The sequence below is a fragment of the Alligator mississippiensis genome, chromosome 5 (genome assembly GCF_030867095.1).
Source record: "Alligator mississippiensis isolate rAllMis1 chromosome 5, rAllMis1, whole genome shotgun sequence".
Classification (NCBI taxonomy): Eukaryota; Metazoa; Chordata; order Crocodylia; family Alligatoridae; genus Alligator; species Alligator mississippiensis.
The window spans coordinates 143,954,676-143,972,341 of NC_081828.1; the positions used below are offsets into that span (position 1 = coordinate 143,954,676).

The 17,666-nt window shown below is 39.9% G+C and overlaps 1 protein-coding gene across 11 annotated transcripts in view; it reads right to left on the minus strand.

Moving 5' to 3' along the window:
- RBMS3 (RNA binding motif single stranded interacting protein 3) overlaps positions 1-17,666 on the minus strand; it is a 1,095,516-nt gene that overhangs the window by 244,145 nt on the left and 833,705 nt on the right. For all 11 annotated transcript variants that reach the window (XR_009462585.1, XM_059728828.1, XM_059728829.1 and 8 more), the window contains one exon: positions 12,264-12,421. Coding sequence is in view for 10 of the 11 variants with exons in the window: in XM_059728828.1 (XP_059584811.1) it covers positions 12,264-12,421 (158 nt within the window). In the remaining variant the exon portion in view is untranslated. The remainder of the gene's footprint in view (positions 1-12,263; positions 12,422-17,666) is intronic.

A 17,666-nucleotide genomic window follows, 5' to 3' on the forward strand; every position in this document is an offset into this window, starting at 1 on the left:
ATACACCCCATACAGAATACCGGGGGAAGACAAAGTGGTGGAGGTGAAAGGACCTCTGCATGGGCACAAGGGTTTGATCACATGGAGCTCTACATAATATAGAACCTTTTACCATAACTTCTTGGGTCCAGCAGTTTTGAAGCAATGGCTATAAAATTATGTCATAAATGAACTAAAAGGTGGAAAAATGGCAATCTGAAAGATATAAAAATAAACATCTTCTATATTTTGTAATATCTTATCTAAAGAAATAGATGTCAAGGCACACTTCCACTAGTAAGAAAAAACCCCGAACTGTTTCCAACCAGAAGAGTAAATAACTATTACTTCAAACTCTTTAATAGTAGATTTTTGATACTGGTCCAAAAAGAAACTGGAGAAAGTAACTTTAGGTCCTACAACAATGTTGAAAGTATTAGGATGCATCCTGTAAATATCATTTGGGTAAGAATAACTTTAAAGAAAAAAAACACTTCAAAAGCCAGAGGCCAAGTTTCTTCCACATTCTTGAAGGACTGATTCTTTATTTTAAAAGCCATGAATTTTATTTTCATTTGCCTCTGTGTCTTGGTCCTGGCTGAAACCAGAAACAACACAATCAGTATGTGAGGCGTTTAAATACTATCAAAACAATATTTTGTTTCTGGCCGAAGGGGAAACAGGAAAGCACTGAAAATCTCAAAAAGCCTGTTTCTGTGAAATTTCCATCCCAAATTTGCAAACTCAAGATGCTTGGATAAAATCAATATTAAAATCTCAGACATTTGGGGCTCAGTCTAAAGTGAATCTTGCCACCAAGTAATTTGAGGTCCATTTTTCACTAGTAAATATATATTTAGAGAGAATTGAAAATATATATAATTCCCTCTACAGGTCATAGTGGTTCCAACATGGTAATTTCACTTTGTTATAAGAAACCGGCAGCCTTATTCATGCTAATACAGATAAATATATAAAACCTTATGGAAATAATGATACTGTATATGCCCATTATAGAGATTAACAAAATGTCTAGTAAGAGTTTAAAAATACCCAAACATATATTAGGAAGAATAACATAATGATTAAATAGATATTTTACAATAAATATTCAAGGTCATGTAATGAACAGTTAGCATTACAATTATATGGATTTGAGTCACCTTTACACTAAGGTTACTTTACTCTGTCAGAGCAACAGATATGAGAATATAGCCCTGTAATTTTTATATTTGGAGATTTTGTGGAATTATAAGTTTACTCTCATGATTAATAGAAAAGTAACAACATATAGAATGGAGTAAGAATAAAGGCAACTTGATCTACTTGATCATATGTAAGGATTTTTTGCAACCATTAACTTAGTTATTATGATATGTGGTAGCCAAAAATATTTGAAAGAGGAGGAACTTGAAAGCGGGAGGTTAAATTACATTCCCAAAGACACAGGAAAGGACAGTCTCAGAAAGATGAGCAATCAGGAGATTAAAGTTCCCAGGTACACATGTGAACCATTTGAACACTTTTCTTACATTGTATGCACACAGGTGCATCTGGTGTACAGAATTTGTTCCATGGGAATATGAGAATAGGTGTTTTAAGCATAGGTGAAACTTTAACACAAACACTGAATTACAACTGTTAAAGCTGACAGATCCTAACTCCTACTAGTGGAGGATAATTTCCTACAAGACACTTTTCTAGCACTCTGCTCAGTCTATTTCTTAAAACAGTTAGTCTACATTACAGAATCAAAACTCATGGCAGAGATTCTATCTTTTATTAGAGCAACTAGATATTTGCAAAAAACATCTTTATTTGCAAGCTTTTGGGCACAGGCACCCTTCATCAGGCATAGGAGATTGCAAAGGTTGTAAAAGTTCTCCTAAGTAGAAATGAAAATTCGTATTTCACAGGAGAGCTACAGGTGTGGTAAAGTCTCCTGTTTGGGACAGTTCATTTTGTGCAGATTATGCTCAGAGAAAAGTTGGAAAAGTCTTTTTACCTCAAAGTTGTCTGATGCAACAGGATGTAGAATCATCACTTCATTTGTGAGACACTCAGCCTATTTGGTCACACTGTCAGGCAACTGGACATCAGCCTCTGTTGTGAGTCTAGGACTCAGCTAGCTCAGTTAAGTCAATTTCTCCCTCCTGTTGATGCCTGTGTATATGTACAGTATGGGGGGAAGAAAGGTGGGATTCTTTCTTCTCCCCTGGAAGTCTGTTGGTCCTATTTGTCACATCCTCTAAAATTTTGGGAATAGTTATATCTGACAAATCTGGTGGGCCAGTATGAGATCCTAGCAGGGATCATGTGTTTAAATGGGAAGACAAGAGGAATAGGACATTTCTCCATACTGGACAAAAAAAAAAATCACCTCTCTTGGGGGAATGAAGGAATTGTGGGGATGAAGGGATTTTCCCATGGTAAGTAGGAGGGGATGGAGAGTCTCTTGTACGAAACCTGAGCCTTCAAGCAAAGCAGCAGTTTGCTGCCAAACCCTGTCAGCAAACAATATATGGTTTCCTTCATTGCCTATTAATTTGGCTATTCATTGCAAAACAATGTTGGCTCCTTCTTATTCCCCTCTACCCACACCGAAGAACAAGAGTCTATTGTTTTCCTTTATATAGGCAATTGCTATTGTTATCCTGCATGAATTTATCAAACAAATCTGATTTTGTTCTTTGATTAGAATATAAATTTAACTGATAAAAGGTACATGTAATATTCTTTGACTTCTGCAAGGTATTTTATTTAGTGCCACGTGACATTGTGATTAAAAAAAATTAGCACTATGCAACATCAATAAAGCATACATTAAATGGATTAGAAACTGGCTGACTGACAGATTTCTAATAGTAGTTATCAGGGGATTATCATTATTGAATGAGGGTTCTACAGGGATGGGTTCTAGGCCTGTAGCTTATTCATCTCTGAACTGGAAGTAAATAAAAAAAATATTGCTGCTGATAAAATTTGAAGATGATATAAAGATAGGGAAAACAGTAAACAATGATGAAGTCATAGCTGTTACAGAACAATCTGGTAAACTTCGCTATTTCAAACGAAATATGTTTTGACACAGCCACCATGCAAAATTACACATCTAGGATGATGAAGTGAAGGCCGTCCCTACAGAGAAGGAGGCCCTAAGCCTGGAAAGGATTTAGGGGTCACAGTGGACAAATAAATCAACATGACCTCCATGAGTGATGCTGTAAAGAGGTGAGTAGTAAGTAGGAGGAGGTAGGTGATTTTACCTCTTTACACAGCACTGGTAAAACCAATACTGGAGCAGTTCATAACATTCTTGTGTCTACATTTTTAAAAAGAAGGTCTAAAACTGGAAAGACTGAAGAAAAACAAAAATGATTTGAGGGTTAGAAAAAATGGCTTTCAGTGAAAGACCTAAAGAGCTCTATTTGTTCAGTTTGTCAAAAAGAAGACTGAGAGGTGACTTGATTACAGTGTATAAGTACTTCCCTGGGGAGAAAATACCAGGTACTAAATGGCCCTTTAATCTAGTGGAGAAAGAAATAAAAAACTCAAAGGCTGGAAGCTGAAGTAAAAATAAATTTAAATTAGAGCACAGGGAGAAATGTTTAACAGTGCAGGAAATTAATCAATAGGACAAACTACCAAGGGAAGCGGATAATCTATTGGTTGATATCTTCAAATCAAGACTAGATTCCTTGCTGGAAGATATTCTTTATTCAAGATCAAGGGTAACTGGGTAAATTTCACATGCTTACAGTTCCCCTCTGCTGTCTACATTGGAGAGATGGGCCAATCCCTACACGTAAGAATGAATAAAAACTGAACTGACATCAATACCAGAAAGACAGATAAGCCTGTGGCAGACACTTGAACCTCCCTGAACTGACCTCAGGGTGACTGTTCCTACACAACAAAACTCTAAACACAAACTTGAACAGGAAATTATGGAAAAAGAAAATGCCCACAGACTGGATTGTTTTAAGTATGGCCTAAATAGGGATGATGGGTTCTTATCCCATTATCTGGATTAGCTTTTATAAATCCTATGTCCCTCAATGGGTTAACTACTTTGTCTCTTCTAACTAACATGGCTTTGTATTCTAATAACAGCTTTCTATTTAGTAGCTCTGCTTCCTTACAGTATCTGATGAAACAGACCCTTTGCTTATGAGAGCTTATGCTATGCTGTTCTAGTTTAGTTAGTCCAGGGGTGCTCTACCTCCAGCCTGAGGGACAAATACAGCCAGCAGAGGCACTGCATCTGGCCTGTGGAGTCCCCATGGGTCAGTAAATTTGGTGGCACGGGAGTGTGGCAATTAATAGAACCAGGCCTTGCCCCTTCTCCCTTATGTTTGGATTAGGACTGGGCCACATTGCTCCCTGGGCACTGCCAATTCAGCCCACTGGGGAAAAAAACTACTAGTTAATTTAGCAAGGTACAAATCTACCTACCTTCTGCCTAAATTCTAATGGCTTGTGATATAAAGCAGGTTAAATCAATGGTGCTCAACCTATCTGACTCAGAGGCCGGAGGAATGGCATAGGGTGAGTCTGCAGGTATGATCCGTAAGGCCCATGTGATCCCACACATCCGATACAGTCATAGCATGATCCTGCATACCAGAACTGGCCTTAGCATGCCCCTATGTGCTAGATCCACTCCATGTACTAGCACAATCTGGACCATCAGCCTCCCCACAGGTCCAGAAATTTGGCGGAGAGGGAGGGGTGACACCAGTAACTACCACAGCTCTGGGAGCAATTCACTGCCACCACTCCCTTACTGCTAAATTTCCAGACCCACAGGGAGCTCCACAGCCAAATGACATGGCCCCACAGGACAGATCTGGCCTGCAGGCCAGAGATGGAGCACTACTGGGTCCGACAATATACTAGGTCCTTCTGGCCTTAAACTCCATGGCTATGGAACAATGCAGATAAGTATGGGTCTTCTTAGGACTCTCTAGGTGTTCTTCCATGCTAATTAATTTTATTATTTCTTCCTATACTAACATACTCAATAGATTTTTTATCTCCTCAAATTTGCTTACTTGAAATTGAATACCCCAGTGTGACTGCATTCTGTTAATCCCTTCTATGGCTAATTCATATAGCTTGTTCTCTCATCATCTCAAACAGTAAGAGAAAGATCATGATTTCCCTGTTGGATGAAATCTCTATACTTTAGATGAAAAACACTGTCCTCTTTGTAACCTGAAGGAACATAAGGCAGACTAGGCAGAATTATTCATTGGGGTAAATTATCTCCTTGTTTGCCATAAACTTCACTTTTTTCCTAACTCACACTGTGTGAGCTCCCTAATTTTTTGTATTTGTGTTTGCTTAAGTTAAAGGGAGCTGTGCTTGCCATCATCTATACACACACGGAATATTTATAGGGAGCATCAGGGAAAAGAGGTTCCTCCCTTCTAAGAGATCTTTTATTACATACAGTTATACTTAAGAAAAGAAAAGAGGCCATCCTTAATGGACTGGCCGACATCAACATCTTAAGGGATAGCCAGCACGGGTTTGTTGCGGGTAGGTCTTGCTTGACCAATCTCATTTCCTTCTACGACCAGGTGACCTATCACCTGGACAAGGGAGATGAGATTGATGTCATATATCTTGACTTCAAAAAAGCCTTCGATCTGGTTTCCCATGATCACCTCTTGGAGAAACTGGCCAATTGTCGCCTTGGGTCCTCCACGATCCACTGGCTGGAAAATTGGCTCCGGGGTCAGACCCAGAGGGTAGTAATTGATGGAAGTCACTCATCGTGGTGTCCTGTGACCAGTGGGGTCCCCCAAGGCTCTGTCCTTGGACCCATACTGTTCAACATCTTCATTAATGATGTGGACACTGGAGTCAGAAGTGGACTGGCCAAGTTCGCCGATGACACCAAACTTTGGGGCAAAGCATCCACACCAGAAGACAGGAGGGTGATCCAGACTGACCTGGACAGGCTCAGCAAGTGGGCAAACGAGAATCTGATAGTGTTCAACGTCATTAAATGCAAGGTTCTCCACCTTGGAAAGAAAAACCCGCAGCATCCTTATAGGCTCGGCAGTGCTATGTTGGCTAGCACTATGCAAGAAAGAGACTTGGGGGTCATCATTGACCACAAGATGAACATGAGCCTGCAGTGCGATGCTACGGCTAGTAAAGCAACCAAAACGCTGGCTTGCATCCATAGATGCTTCTCAAGCAAATCCCGGGACGTCATTCTCCCCTTGTACTCGGCCTTAGTGAGGCCGCAGCTGGAGTACTGCATCCAGTTTTGGGCTCCACAATTCAAAAAGGATGTGGAGAAGCTTGAGAGAGTCCAGAGAAGAGCCACACGCATGATCAGAGGTCAGGGAAGCAGACCCTACGATGACAGGCTGAGAGCCCTGGGGCTCTTTAGCCTGGAAAAGCGCAGGCTCAGGGGTGAACTGATGGCTACCTACAAGTTTATCAGGGGTGACCACCAGTATCTGGGGGAACGTTTGTTCACCAGAGCGCCCCAAGGGATGACGAGGTTGAATGGTCACAAACTACTACAAGATCGTTTCAGGCTGGACATAAGGAAGAATTTCTTTACTGTCTGAGCCCCCAAGGTCTGGAACAGCCTGTAACCGGAGGTGGTTCAAGCGCCTACATTGAACACCTTCAAGACGAAACTGGATGCTTATCTTGCTGGGATCCTATGACCCCAGCTGACTTCCTGCCCTTTGGGCAGGGGGCTGGACTCGATGATCTTCCGAGGTCCCTTCCAGCCCTAATGTCTATGAAAAAAAAAAACAAAACAAAACAAAAAACTAAGGGCTTAACTGTAACCTCACTTCAACCAGTGTATAGCAGCAGCAAATTCCATTTCTGTTTAAGTCAGTGTAATTAACTAAAAGATTATGGATCACATAGCAAAAATAAAACCTAAACCTCAAACCCAGTTAGCAATAACTCACAATTATAGATCCTCCAACATCTAATCACAAAAGAGCAAAGCTATTTTCTCTATACTTCCTTTTGTTCTGAGATAATGGAGACACATAATTGAGAATTTCTTGACTTTTGTCACTCTCTGTAAACAGCAACACAGCATTATTTTATGACAGTTTATGCTGGACAAATTCTCTTGTGTTACTTGGAAAAGGAAAAGGATAGCATGAACACACAGTCATTTCTACATGGACCTGGAATGATTTATGCTGCTGTCTTCATGCTCTCAAGTTAAGTATTATACTAGTGCCTGCTAGCGCTGCAATAGTTGAGCACCTGACTGTCAGCATTTCCATCATAAATTTTGTTTTTAGAGGCTTATGAATTTGCTGTGAAATATCACTTGGGGAGGGGGGGGATGAATCTTGCAAGGTCATTTTAAGTTACAAACAGCAAATAAAATAAAAAAGTTAGTGGTTTCTAACACTGTTTTTATACTTTACGATTCAAAAGGACCTTTAAAAAGCTTGATATGGTGTTCAATCTATAGTGTAGAACATTTAAACATGACTTTTAAAAAAGCAAAGCTTCATATTATTTACATGAGAAATAAAATGATCTTAGTCGAGGAGCAACTATTTAACAAAAGTATCCAGTGTTTTCATACAATAGTTTTAGGACTCAATTTTAGGTTCTTTTTTGATCCAATGGGATCAGGATTTCACATCTGAGTGTGTAAGAACTGGGTTGTAAGTAGTCTGGAGCAGTAGGCCTCCAAGGAAGGGCAAGAGACAGGAGCTGGGGGAGTCAAATCCAGGTTGGGTGGGGGAAGTGATCCGGAATTCCAGAGGCACAATCCAAGTCACAGGCCAAGTCAGGGGTCTGGAGTCAGGGCCCAAGTTATCAAAACCATCCGGAAATAACTGGATCTTCTCAATCGCTTTCTGTAACAGATTTTGTTTGGCTTCCAGTGTGGCATCATCTTTGATTCTAAACTCTTTTTTTTCACATATCCTTTTGTATATATCTTTAATTATGCTTACCACTATTTGGTCATAGAGCACTGAATTGATGTCACCTGTCCATATCACAACTTCATCCTTTCTGCCGTAATTACTGTATGTATTTATAAGTACTTGGAGCTAGGTCCACAGATGCCCGCAGAGTGTGGTTTCTTCCATATGTGTTTAAATTCTAATGTTACATTAATCTCAACTTTATGCAATCCCACTACCTATCCATTCATTTCCAGACACCATTAACATTTTTACTCCATGCTTTTAACTGTCCAAACAACAACTTCTCTCTCATGGACCCACCCTCTCTTTCTCTCTCTCCTTCTATTCCTATCTCTTCTCTGATGAATAAAATTTCCAGTTTCAAGTGTATAAAAATCCTGGATTAGAATCCAGTAAAGATCATAAATTTAGCTTTAAAATAGTGGTATATTTTAAAAATATCATTTCCCATTGATTTGGGGATCTTTTCCTTTGGTTTCTAGTTTCTAAGGCCTTATAATGTCTTCTGATCAATGTCCTCAAGTCTGAGGTTTAGAAATGTATCTTTTAATAAAAATTCAATTTTTCAAGTTATAGGATGTATTACTTCCTGGGTTCCAAAGGCTATGGCCACCCCTCCCCCCCCTTCCTACAGAATTACAAAAATGGGAGAATCACAACCCTGGTCTGTTGGAGAGTCTAGAACCAGGAATCACTATTCTTGAAGTATATAGCACTGTCCAGGATGCCTAAAAGGTTTACTGATTCATTATCAGTGGAAATAACTTTTATGGAGCCACAGCTACAGTTTTAAAGCTCTTCTGTCTCCTTGCTTATAACTTTCCTCACAAAATATCCCTTGAGGGTATAACTGTGCACACTTGGCCTCATACAGACATTCTCTTTCTCCTGGGAGGAGAAACCATGAGAAGTTCAGGTTTTTTCTCCCAGAGTAAAAATGGTTGCTCCAAGAGACAAAATAACCTGGGAACAACCATGGTTAAATCACTTCCAGGAGAGCTTCTCCTGGGACAGTGAATGTCTGTACATGCTGACAACACACACTGACCATGGGCAGTCTGAGCTAGCCAATCAGGGCTGCCCTATGCATTGCTACCATCTGTTGACAGGCAGATTAAGGAAGCCTGCAGAGCACACACAGAGGTGTATACAGGAACCCCCTGGCTGAACAGTGTTAGCACTGCAAACTCTCCACTCTTCAGGGCCTCAGCATTTGAATGTCTGTACATGTGGCGCTGGGTTAGTTTCTCTATCATAAAAACAAACCTGAGAGAATTATCACAGATTATTTGAATATGTGTAGACAGCCTCAGTCAAGCTGCAATGGAACTTTATGGGAAGTTTTAGGACAATCTGTTCAGGTGCTTTCAAGGTAAACAAAAGTGCAGGAATATATTTTTCTACCTTAAACAAAGTATTTATAGTTGTACAGATGCATAAATTAGGCACAGATTATCTTTACATGTAGCCAGATAGTACTGTATTAAATCTGACCCAAAACACATTAAATTGCCACCTATAATACAATGCAGCAGCCATGTTAAACTTAAACAGTTACAAAGAAAAGCAATCAATAACTGATTAGTATACATTTTTACTTCTGGGTGCTTTCTGAGCAAATTTTCTGACTATCATGGTGCTTCCTGGGCTATTTCTGTCCTTTTCAGCATCATAGATGCACAGCATAGAAAACATTATGTAAGCAAGAGATCCAGTAATTTGCATTCAATCAAGGAAGCAAAACTATGGCTTAAAAATACTTCTTCTGATTATCGACTTCTTTGGACAGAACCTAAAACATTTTTTTTTTATTAGAAGTTTGAGTATCATAGTATAATAATTATACCTCTGGGGGCTTAATTAAAAATGACTGTTATGTCAATCTTCAAAACTGCCAGAAGACCAGTCATTTCAGTGGATGCAAAGTAAACCACTTCAACTACATTTCTGGCATGTAACTGCAACACATATAACAACTCTACAATTATGCAACTTTACAGTCATAGAGCTGGCTAACAAAATAAATACCTTGTATACAAATACATAAAGACCAAGATCACCAGCCCTAGCTGAAGAAAATGGATGAAATTTTAAGCTATGTTTATTTTTCCCTGGTCAGTTGGGAATCGCCAGATCTCCTGGCTAAATTGCTTTCCTCAGCTTTGTGCCCTGGTAAATCAGAGGACAGAAACAGCATGGGAGGCACCATGATGGCTTCATGTCACCCAGACATTCCCCTAGACAGAAGCAATCTTTCCAGCTAAATCAGCTTTAGGACGCCTTACAGTAACTCACAAGCATGAGGACCATGGACACTACTTACAAGTAAAACTGACACCTTGTTTTGTCCTAAATTTATACATATCTACTGTGTGCATATATTATGAGGTGATAGGTGCACCTAGCATGCTTCTAAGTAGGGAGACCACATTACTTTTAAGGAAATCTGGGAAAGCTGGGACACACCCCTCCTCCCACCACCTAAGTCAGCAGTGCTGCTGCAGGCCATAGCAGAGCCGGTGCAGGTGTAGATGTAATCTGGTGGGGAAGTGGAGCTGCCCAGACTACCATACTGCTCCACCTCCCTGCCAGACTGTGCCCGTGCCCCTGCATTTCCTCTGGTACTTCTGACCAACCAGCCAGGACCAGCCTATGAAATCCAGAATTGTCCTGGCCAAACCGGGATGTATGGTCACCCTACTTCTAAGCAACAACAGATTAATTCATCTATATACAGAGACACATTTATACATGAAAGACCCTGAATAGTGCTTTGTTATGAGAGAAAGATCATGTGATCATGTAATTAAAGTTTGTATTGGAATTGTTAGCAGTACAAAGGCAGAGTTAAGATTCAGCTTTTTTTTGCCTTTTATGCATTTTGTAAGAAGTCATGGCCTCATTCAACTCGATGTGAATTTTGTAATGGACTTCAATGAAGCAGTGATTTCAGCCTTCCTGTTCTCATGTGCTTAACCCTATAACCTTCATTGCACTGATATAGGGTTTGTTTTTTTAATTAATCACACACATTACCAAGAACACGGCCAACTTTTAAAATGTAGGTTTATCATCTAATTACACTGATCTATATTTAGCTTTTTTTTTTGGTTAAGTCAAACTAACACTATTAAATGAGAGACTGCAGAAAGAATGATGTGTCATCCTTCAGCCTGAATGCTCTGTCTAATAGCTTTTGAATTCAGACAGTATTATCTTAACATTTCCTTGTGTATGATGATCTTTTATATCAAGGACAAAGGTAACATTACAAGTTCAGTTATCTTGCAAGCTGCCTCTATCACACAGCCACCCCATTTTACTCAACAGTGCTGTGGCACTGTGAGAAGTGCCATGATATACCAAGATACAATGTATTGCAGGGAAATTCATGAGATAACAGTCATCATTCTGCCTGGTCTTCAAAAGTACAGTATCATAAATGTTCTGTAAAGCAGAGTGATTTTTGCTTTTCTTTTGAAACAGAAGATTCAATTATTTACAGCATAAATTGATATCAAGTGGATTTTTTTCCCCCACTTTCCTTTCCTACACCTTTGTATGCACTTCTTCGTTCCTTATTTTTTTGTCAAGAACCTATTCGGTTTACCACTGTTCTTCACTGATTGAGCCCTCTGCAAACATTTCCCTATAGTTAAAATGGAAACTTCTTTCTTGTCTTACAATGCCACAAAGTACAATAAGGTGGGTTCTATCTTTCTAATGAATCAAATTATTCAGCCAGGGTTTCTTAAATGAAAATAGTCCTCCTGTCTTCCTCTGACAGGCACACAATCCTTGGGGCTTCCAGGTATTCAGATGCACTTCCTCCCTCTGATCTTTTTGCTTATAAATTTAACTTTCCCCATTATGAAATTTTTGCTAAACTGCTGCATTCCTTTTTCACTACATGTATGCTTTTGGCTATAGGACATTTATTATTATCTAAGCTTGATACTCCATGGACAGCTCAATATTCTTTGCAATTTTTATGTTCATTTACACACACACACACACACACACACACACACTGCAAGGAGTACACCCACACATATAAAGCATAATGAACAAATTTTAGACCAGTGAAACAAACTTCCTTTGCAAAAATCTTGTTGGTCTAATAAAAGATATCATCTCTACTGTGAGTCCTGATTGCCTTTTCCTTTTACATTGGTATGCTTCATATCAGTGGAAACTACAGGCAATACAATCTGATAAAGCTGAGGTCTCTTTACTGCTTTGCATATTCTTAGCTATATGGCTTTAGAGAAGACAGCATCTGTAAAGGGCCAAAGCTGACGCCAGAAAAAAAGCATAAATCAAATAAAGCAAGTGTTTCACCTGGCAAAGCCGACTCCTCTGCTGACTCCATTAGCATCTCTTAATATTCTGGTGGAAATGACATGTCCAAAGGGTTTCAGCATGTTCTCCAGTTCCTGCTCATCCATAGAAATCGGTAAATTTGAGATGTATAGATTTGTAGGGTCTTGCTCTTGTTGCTAAGACAAAATAAAAGAAACAGCCTCAATTAGACCCAGTGTTTTAAGAGAACAGCTTGTAACCTCAGATATCCAGAAGCAGTGAATACTCAAAATTATTCTGAGCCAAGAATTTATTACAGGGTTAAAAGAAGAGCTATGCAAGCTCTTCACAGCTGACAACTTATTTGCCAAATTAAGTCCTCAATCCTGCCTACCTTCATGCATGTGCTTAAGTCTGCGTACATGAGTAGTCATACTGAACTCAATGGAACTACTCATTTGTAGAAAATTACTCGTATGCACCAGTGTTATCAGGACTGCAGCCTAATTTAGCAAACTGACTGTGAACAGAACATGATTTTCAAAAATGTGTTCACTGTTCAGAAACATTCAACTGTTTTATGCAGAGACGCACATTCCAGCATGTGCAATGTTTGCAATCATTTTACTCTCAGTAAGGTTTCTTGAAAACAGAGACCATTTTCCACATAACATTTCTATGCATTTATCTATCTTTACGATTATTCAGTGAAAAACAGTGTTGGCAGAAAATTTCCCAACAAGCTTTAATTATGATTTGTGCTTTGACCATGCAGTATTTGAAACTCAAACTTCCACCTTTTTTGACTGGACATAGAGGTCTCATATTTACACTTTGATTGGGCAAATATGACACTTAGACTGACATTACCAGTGAGAATATTCAAGAGTATGTATTTCAAAGTCAGGTTCTATAAAAATGTTATTGTCATGTACAGTGTCCTGTACAATGCTCACAAAGCTCCATGTTTCTCTTACAACCTTAGCTCCAAGGTCAGGTCGTTAAGTAAGAACCTCAGTTTCTTTCTTTCTTTGGGATGTCTATCCTTTAGAGCTGGGGGGAAAAGTCTTGAAAATATGAACCCTAAAGATTGACAAATGTAATACTAACTACAGTAAAATTTTAACCCCATCTCACAATGAAGAGGTTCTGACTTGTGTGTTTTGAATGCCTGGGTTTGGCAATACTGGTAGAAAATGCATTTCATCTTCTTAGTTCCGCTGTCCCCCCAGATGCACAAGTAGACTAGAGTTACCTGTAATATTTCAATCCTTGGAGCAGTTTGAAATGTCTGCCATTTGTTTAAAACCAAAATACATAAAAACAAAATAAAACGGGAACATTTTCGTGTAACTATCACAGTAAACTTTATAAATAAATATTTAAGTAAAATGTAGACCAGAAAAAACATAAAATGCAAAAAGGTCAGTCAAACTGCTGAAAAGTAAACTGGCTGAAAAGTTAAAAGACAAGAAAACGAAAGGATAAAGCTTACATTATGTTTTGAATCTGATGGGAGTGAAGGACTACAGTAATGCCGTTGCAATATTTAGCTAAACTTGAAATGGGAATAAACTCCTACCTAAAAAGTTTGCTCCATGACCTTGATTTACCTATCACATATTTGTTCAGTATGATAAGGAGAGAAATAAACAGTATTATTAAATCATAAAAGGTACATGCATCATTTTAGCTTGAAAAAAGATTTTTTTTTCAAAATGTTCATATTTATTGATAGGATGAACCTAATTCACAACCAGAATCCCAAGCACTCCCCCAGATCCTAGGGGCATCAAGGATCTAAACCATTTTACAACTGATTCCCCCATCAGCAGAAAAAAATCACACCCAAACCCACTGCTCCAGGAAGAGTAGGACACCTGGCACAGGAGTATTTTTAATTCATTTAATTCTTTTAGATTTGTGCATAATACTTTTGAAAGCAGATTTCCAAGTTTGGGACAATAAAATCCTATTTGTTTTTTTACAATGATTTGCCATTTTATCCAATTCTGAATTGGCCTGGTAAAGATCTGCCCCATTTGCAAAGCGAGGAGTTTGGGACTTCTATGTTGTAAAAACAAAATGCTTCAGAAATGTGTTTCCCATATACAACAAATGAGTTAGCACTATCATGCAAGTGAAGCATAAATATTGAGGGAGAAGAAGAAGGAGGGTGAAAAGTGCTTCCTACATACCTACAAGGTAGCCACTGTTTTGCTCTGTGAAGGCTAGCCTTTTTGGTAGGAATGCTAGAAATTAGCACCGTCCCCTCCCCAAGTGCCACTGTGATCCCCTTCCCCTGGCTAATCTGCTTCTCTGCTTTCTGTTCCCCATCTTGTGCTCCCTGTCCAATGTGCTGCTCTGTTTCTGCTTCCTTCCCTATCCGCCACTGTGCTACCTGCCCACTCCCCAGTCTGTTGTGTGTTACAAACAGAGGCTGCCTATGCCATTTATTGGCCACCTATGATTCAGCCTACAGATCAAAGTGGTAGCTGCAATCTTTCTATACCACCTGCCCCAAAGGGTGTTGGGGCACTACTGCCACAAGGATTTTGTGGCCCTTATCCTTTGATATCTCCACCAGTTTCCTCCATGCTAGATTATTCTGGTAAACATAAAACCTTCTTTCATACTGCAGAAGACTGAAGTGGCACCTCTATCCAGTTGCATAGTTGTGAGATAGCCACATCTATGGCAAAAGCAATGTAAAAAGCCTGGAACTGGCTCTCTTCAGTGGACTTGATTTCACCTTATAGATTCATAGATGTTAGGGTCGGAAGGGACCTCAATAGATCATCAAGTTCGACCCCCTGCATAAGCAGGAGAGAGTGCTGGGTCTAGATGACCCCAGCTAGATACTCGTCTAACCTCCTCTTGAAGACCCCCAGGGTAGGGGAGAGCACCACCTCCCTTGGGAGCCCGTTCCAGACCTTGGCCACTCGAACTGTGAAGAAGTTCTTCCTAATGTCCAGTCTAAATCTGCTCTCTGCTAGCTTGTGGCCATTGTTTCTTGTAACCCCCGGGGGTGCCTTGGTGAATAAATCCTCACCAATTCCCTTCTGTGCCCCCGTGATGAACTTATAGGCAGCCACAAGGTCGCCTCTCAACCTTCTCTTGCGGAGGCTGAAAAGGTCCAGTTTCTCTAATCTCTCCTCGTAGGGCTTGGTCTGCAGGCCCTTGACCATACGAGTTGCCCTTCTCTGGACCCTCTCCAGGTTATCCGCATCCTTCTTGAAGTGTGGCGCCCAGAATTGCACGCAGTACTCCAACTGCGGTCTGACCAACGCCCTATAGAGGGGAAGTATCACCTCCTTGGACCTATTTGTCATGCATCTGCTGATGAACGATAAAGTGCCATTGGCTTTTCTGATGGCTTCGTCACACTGCCGGCTCATGTTCATCTTGGAGTCCACTAGGACTCCAAGATCCCTTTCCACCTCTGTGCCACCCAGCAGGTCATTCCCTAGGCTGTAGGTGTGCTGGACATTTTTCCTCCCTAGGTGCAGCACTTTGCATTTCTCCTTGTTGAACTGCATCCTGTTGTTTTCAGCCCACTTGTCCAACCTATCCAGGTCTGCCTGCAGCTGTTCCCTGCCCTCCGGCGTGTCCACTTCTCCCCATAGCTTTGTGTCATCTGCAAACTTGGACAGAGTACATTTGACTCCCTCGTCCAAGTCGCTGATGAAGACATTAAAGAGTATCGGTCCAAGGACCGAACCCTGCGGGACCCCACCACCCACACCCTTCCAGGTCGAGACCGACCCATCTACCACGACTCTTTGGGTGCGACCCTCTAGCCAATTCACCACCCACCAGACTGTGCAGTCATCCACATCACAGCCTCTTAACTTGTTCACCAGTATGGGGTGGGATATCGTATCGAAGGCCTTCCTGAAGTCTAAGTAAACTCAAATTGATTTATTCAGGAATAGTGTACATTACTTTTGCTTATTAGCCATCCATCATAACTCCTTGGAACAGTTTGCACAAGGGAGTGACTCACCAGTGACTATTTAAGAGGAGCTGATCTTTATGTCTTTCAAATTAATTTCGGTGTCCCTGAGAATATATTGCAATATCTGCTTTGGTGTCACTCAAAATAACGCACACGTTCAGTTTTTATCTTTATGGATGATATAGTGTTGTCCTCTAATAATGAGAGGCTTCCATTATCTTCACATGTAGGCTGATACTGTTCAATACCAATTACAAATCAGCCTTAAAATCACTTTTATCTTTCATGTTTTTGGTTCTGAATTCAGGTTTCATTTTCCCGTGAAATCACAACACATATAGGTAGATGATACCCGTCCGTAAGCACAGCCTATCCACCACTCTGCTGCCTGCCCACTCCCCAAACTGTTGCCTGTTACAAACAGAAGATGCCCATGCCATTTGTTGGCCACCCCTGATTCAGCCTATAGATCAGAGCAGTAGCTTCAACCCTTCTATACCACGTGCCCCAAAGGGTGTTGGGCCACAACTGCCAAATGGATTTTGTGGCCCTTTTCAACAAAGTCATACCACAAATTTTCCATTTCTAGCTACAGTTTTGAAAACTGTAGTGACTAGAGTTTCAGTTTCCTCCTCAGAGCTACAAACAATACAGACTATTCCAATCTAGACTAAATAGGGTGGTAGTATTGTAGCTGAGATGGTCCAAGAATTACGCAAGCAGCAAGGATATTTTGTGAGACCTTTTATTAGACTAACAATATAGTTTGGAGAGACCCATACTTTGTGCCCAAAAGCTTGCCTAACATATTTCCCAACCAAACAGTTGGTCTAATAAAAGATATTATAGTTAAAAGAAAACTGGATTCAAAACTAAGATCAGCTCATGTTCAAAATTTCTTCTTGTTCAATATTTACATTTTTTGATGCTGCAGATTATGAACAGTTCCTGGAGTATTTAAAATATAAACCAAATCTTTCAGGTATCTGGAGAGTGATCTGAAACTTGCAATCTTTTACAACGAATATGAATTACAGTTTTTGTCATTTTTCCATTTATGCATTTTCTTTTTTCCTACTATTTTCCCAAACTGGAGTTAAGGCCAGCATTTTCAAACTTGATGCACAAATAATAGGTCCTGCAAACCCTATTATAAATACAATGGTTCTGATTCTAGACAGGATAAGCCACAACCCCTGAATGATGTCACAAGGCCTCAAAAATCAGGTCAGTAATTTAGGTGTCTGTTGGTCTAGCCACCCAACTTTATGGGGGCAAATCTAAAATTTTGACCTCAGTATTAACATTCTAGCAATAATAATATATGCTGTACCAGAGATTATATGCAAATCTGCTACATTCTTCTCATAACAATCTTCAATTTCCCCTTTAAGATATTAACTGTCCTCAATTTTCCTTCACAAATCAACTAAAAGTTAAATGAATGCTATGATCAGTGTCCACAGCATGGCAATCTGAAAGCA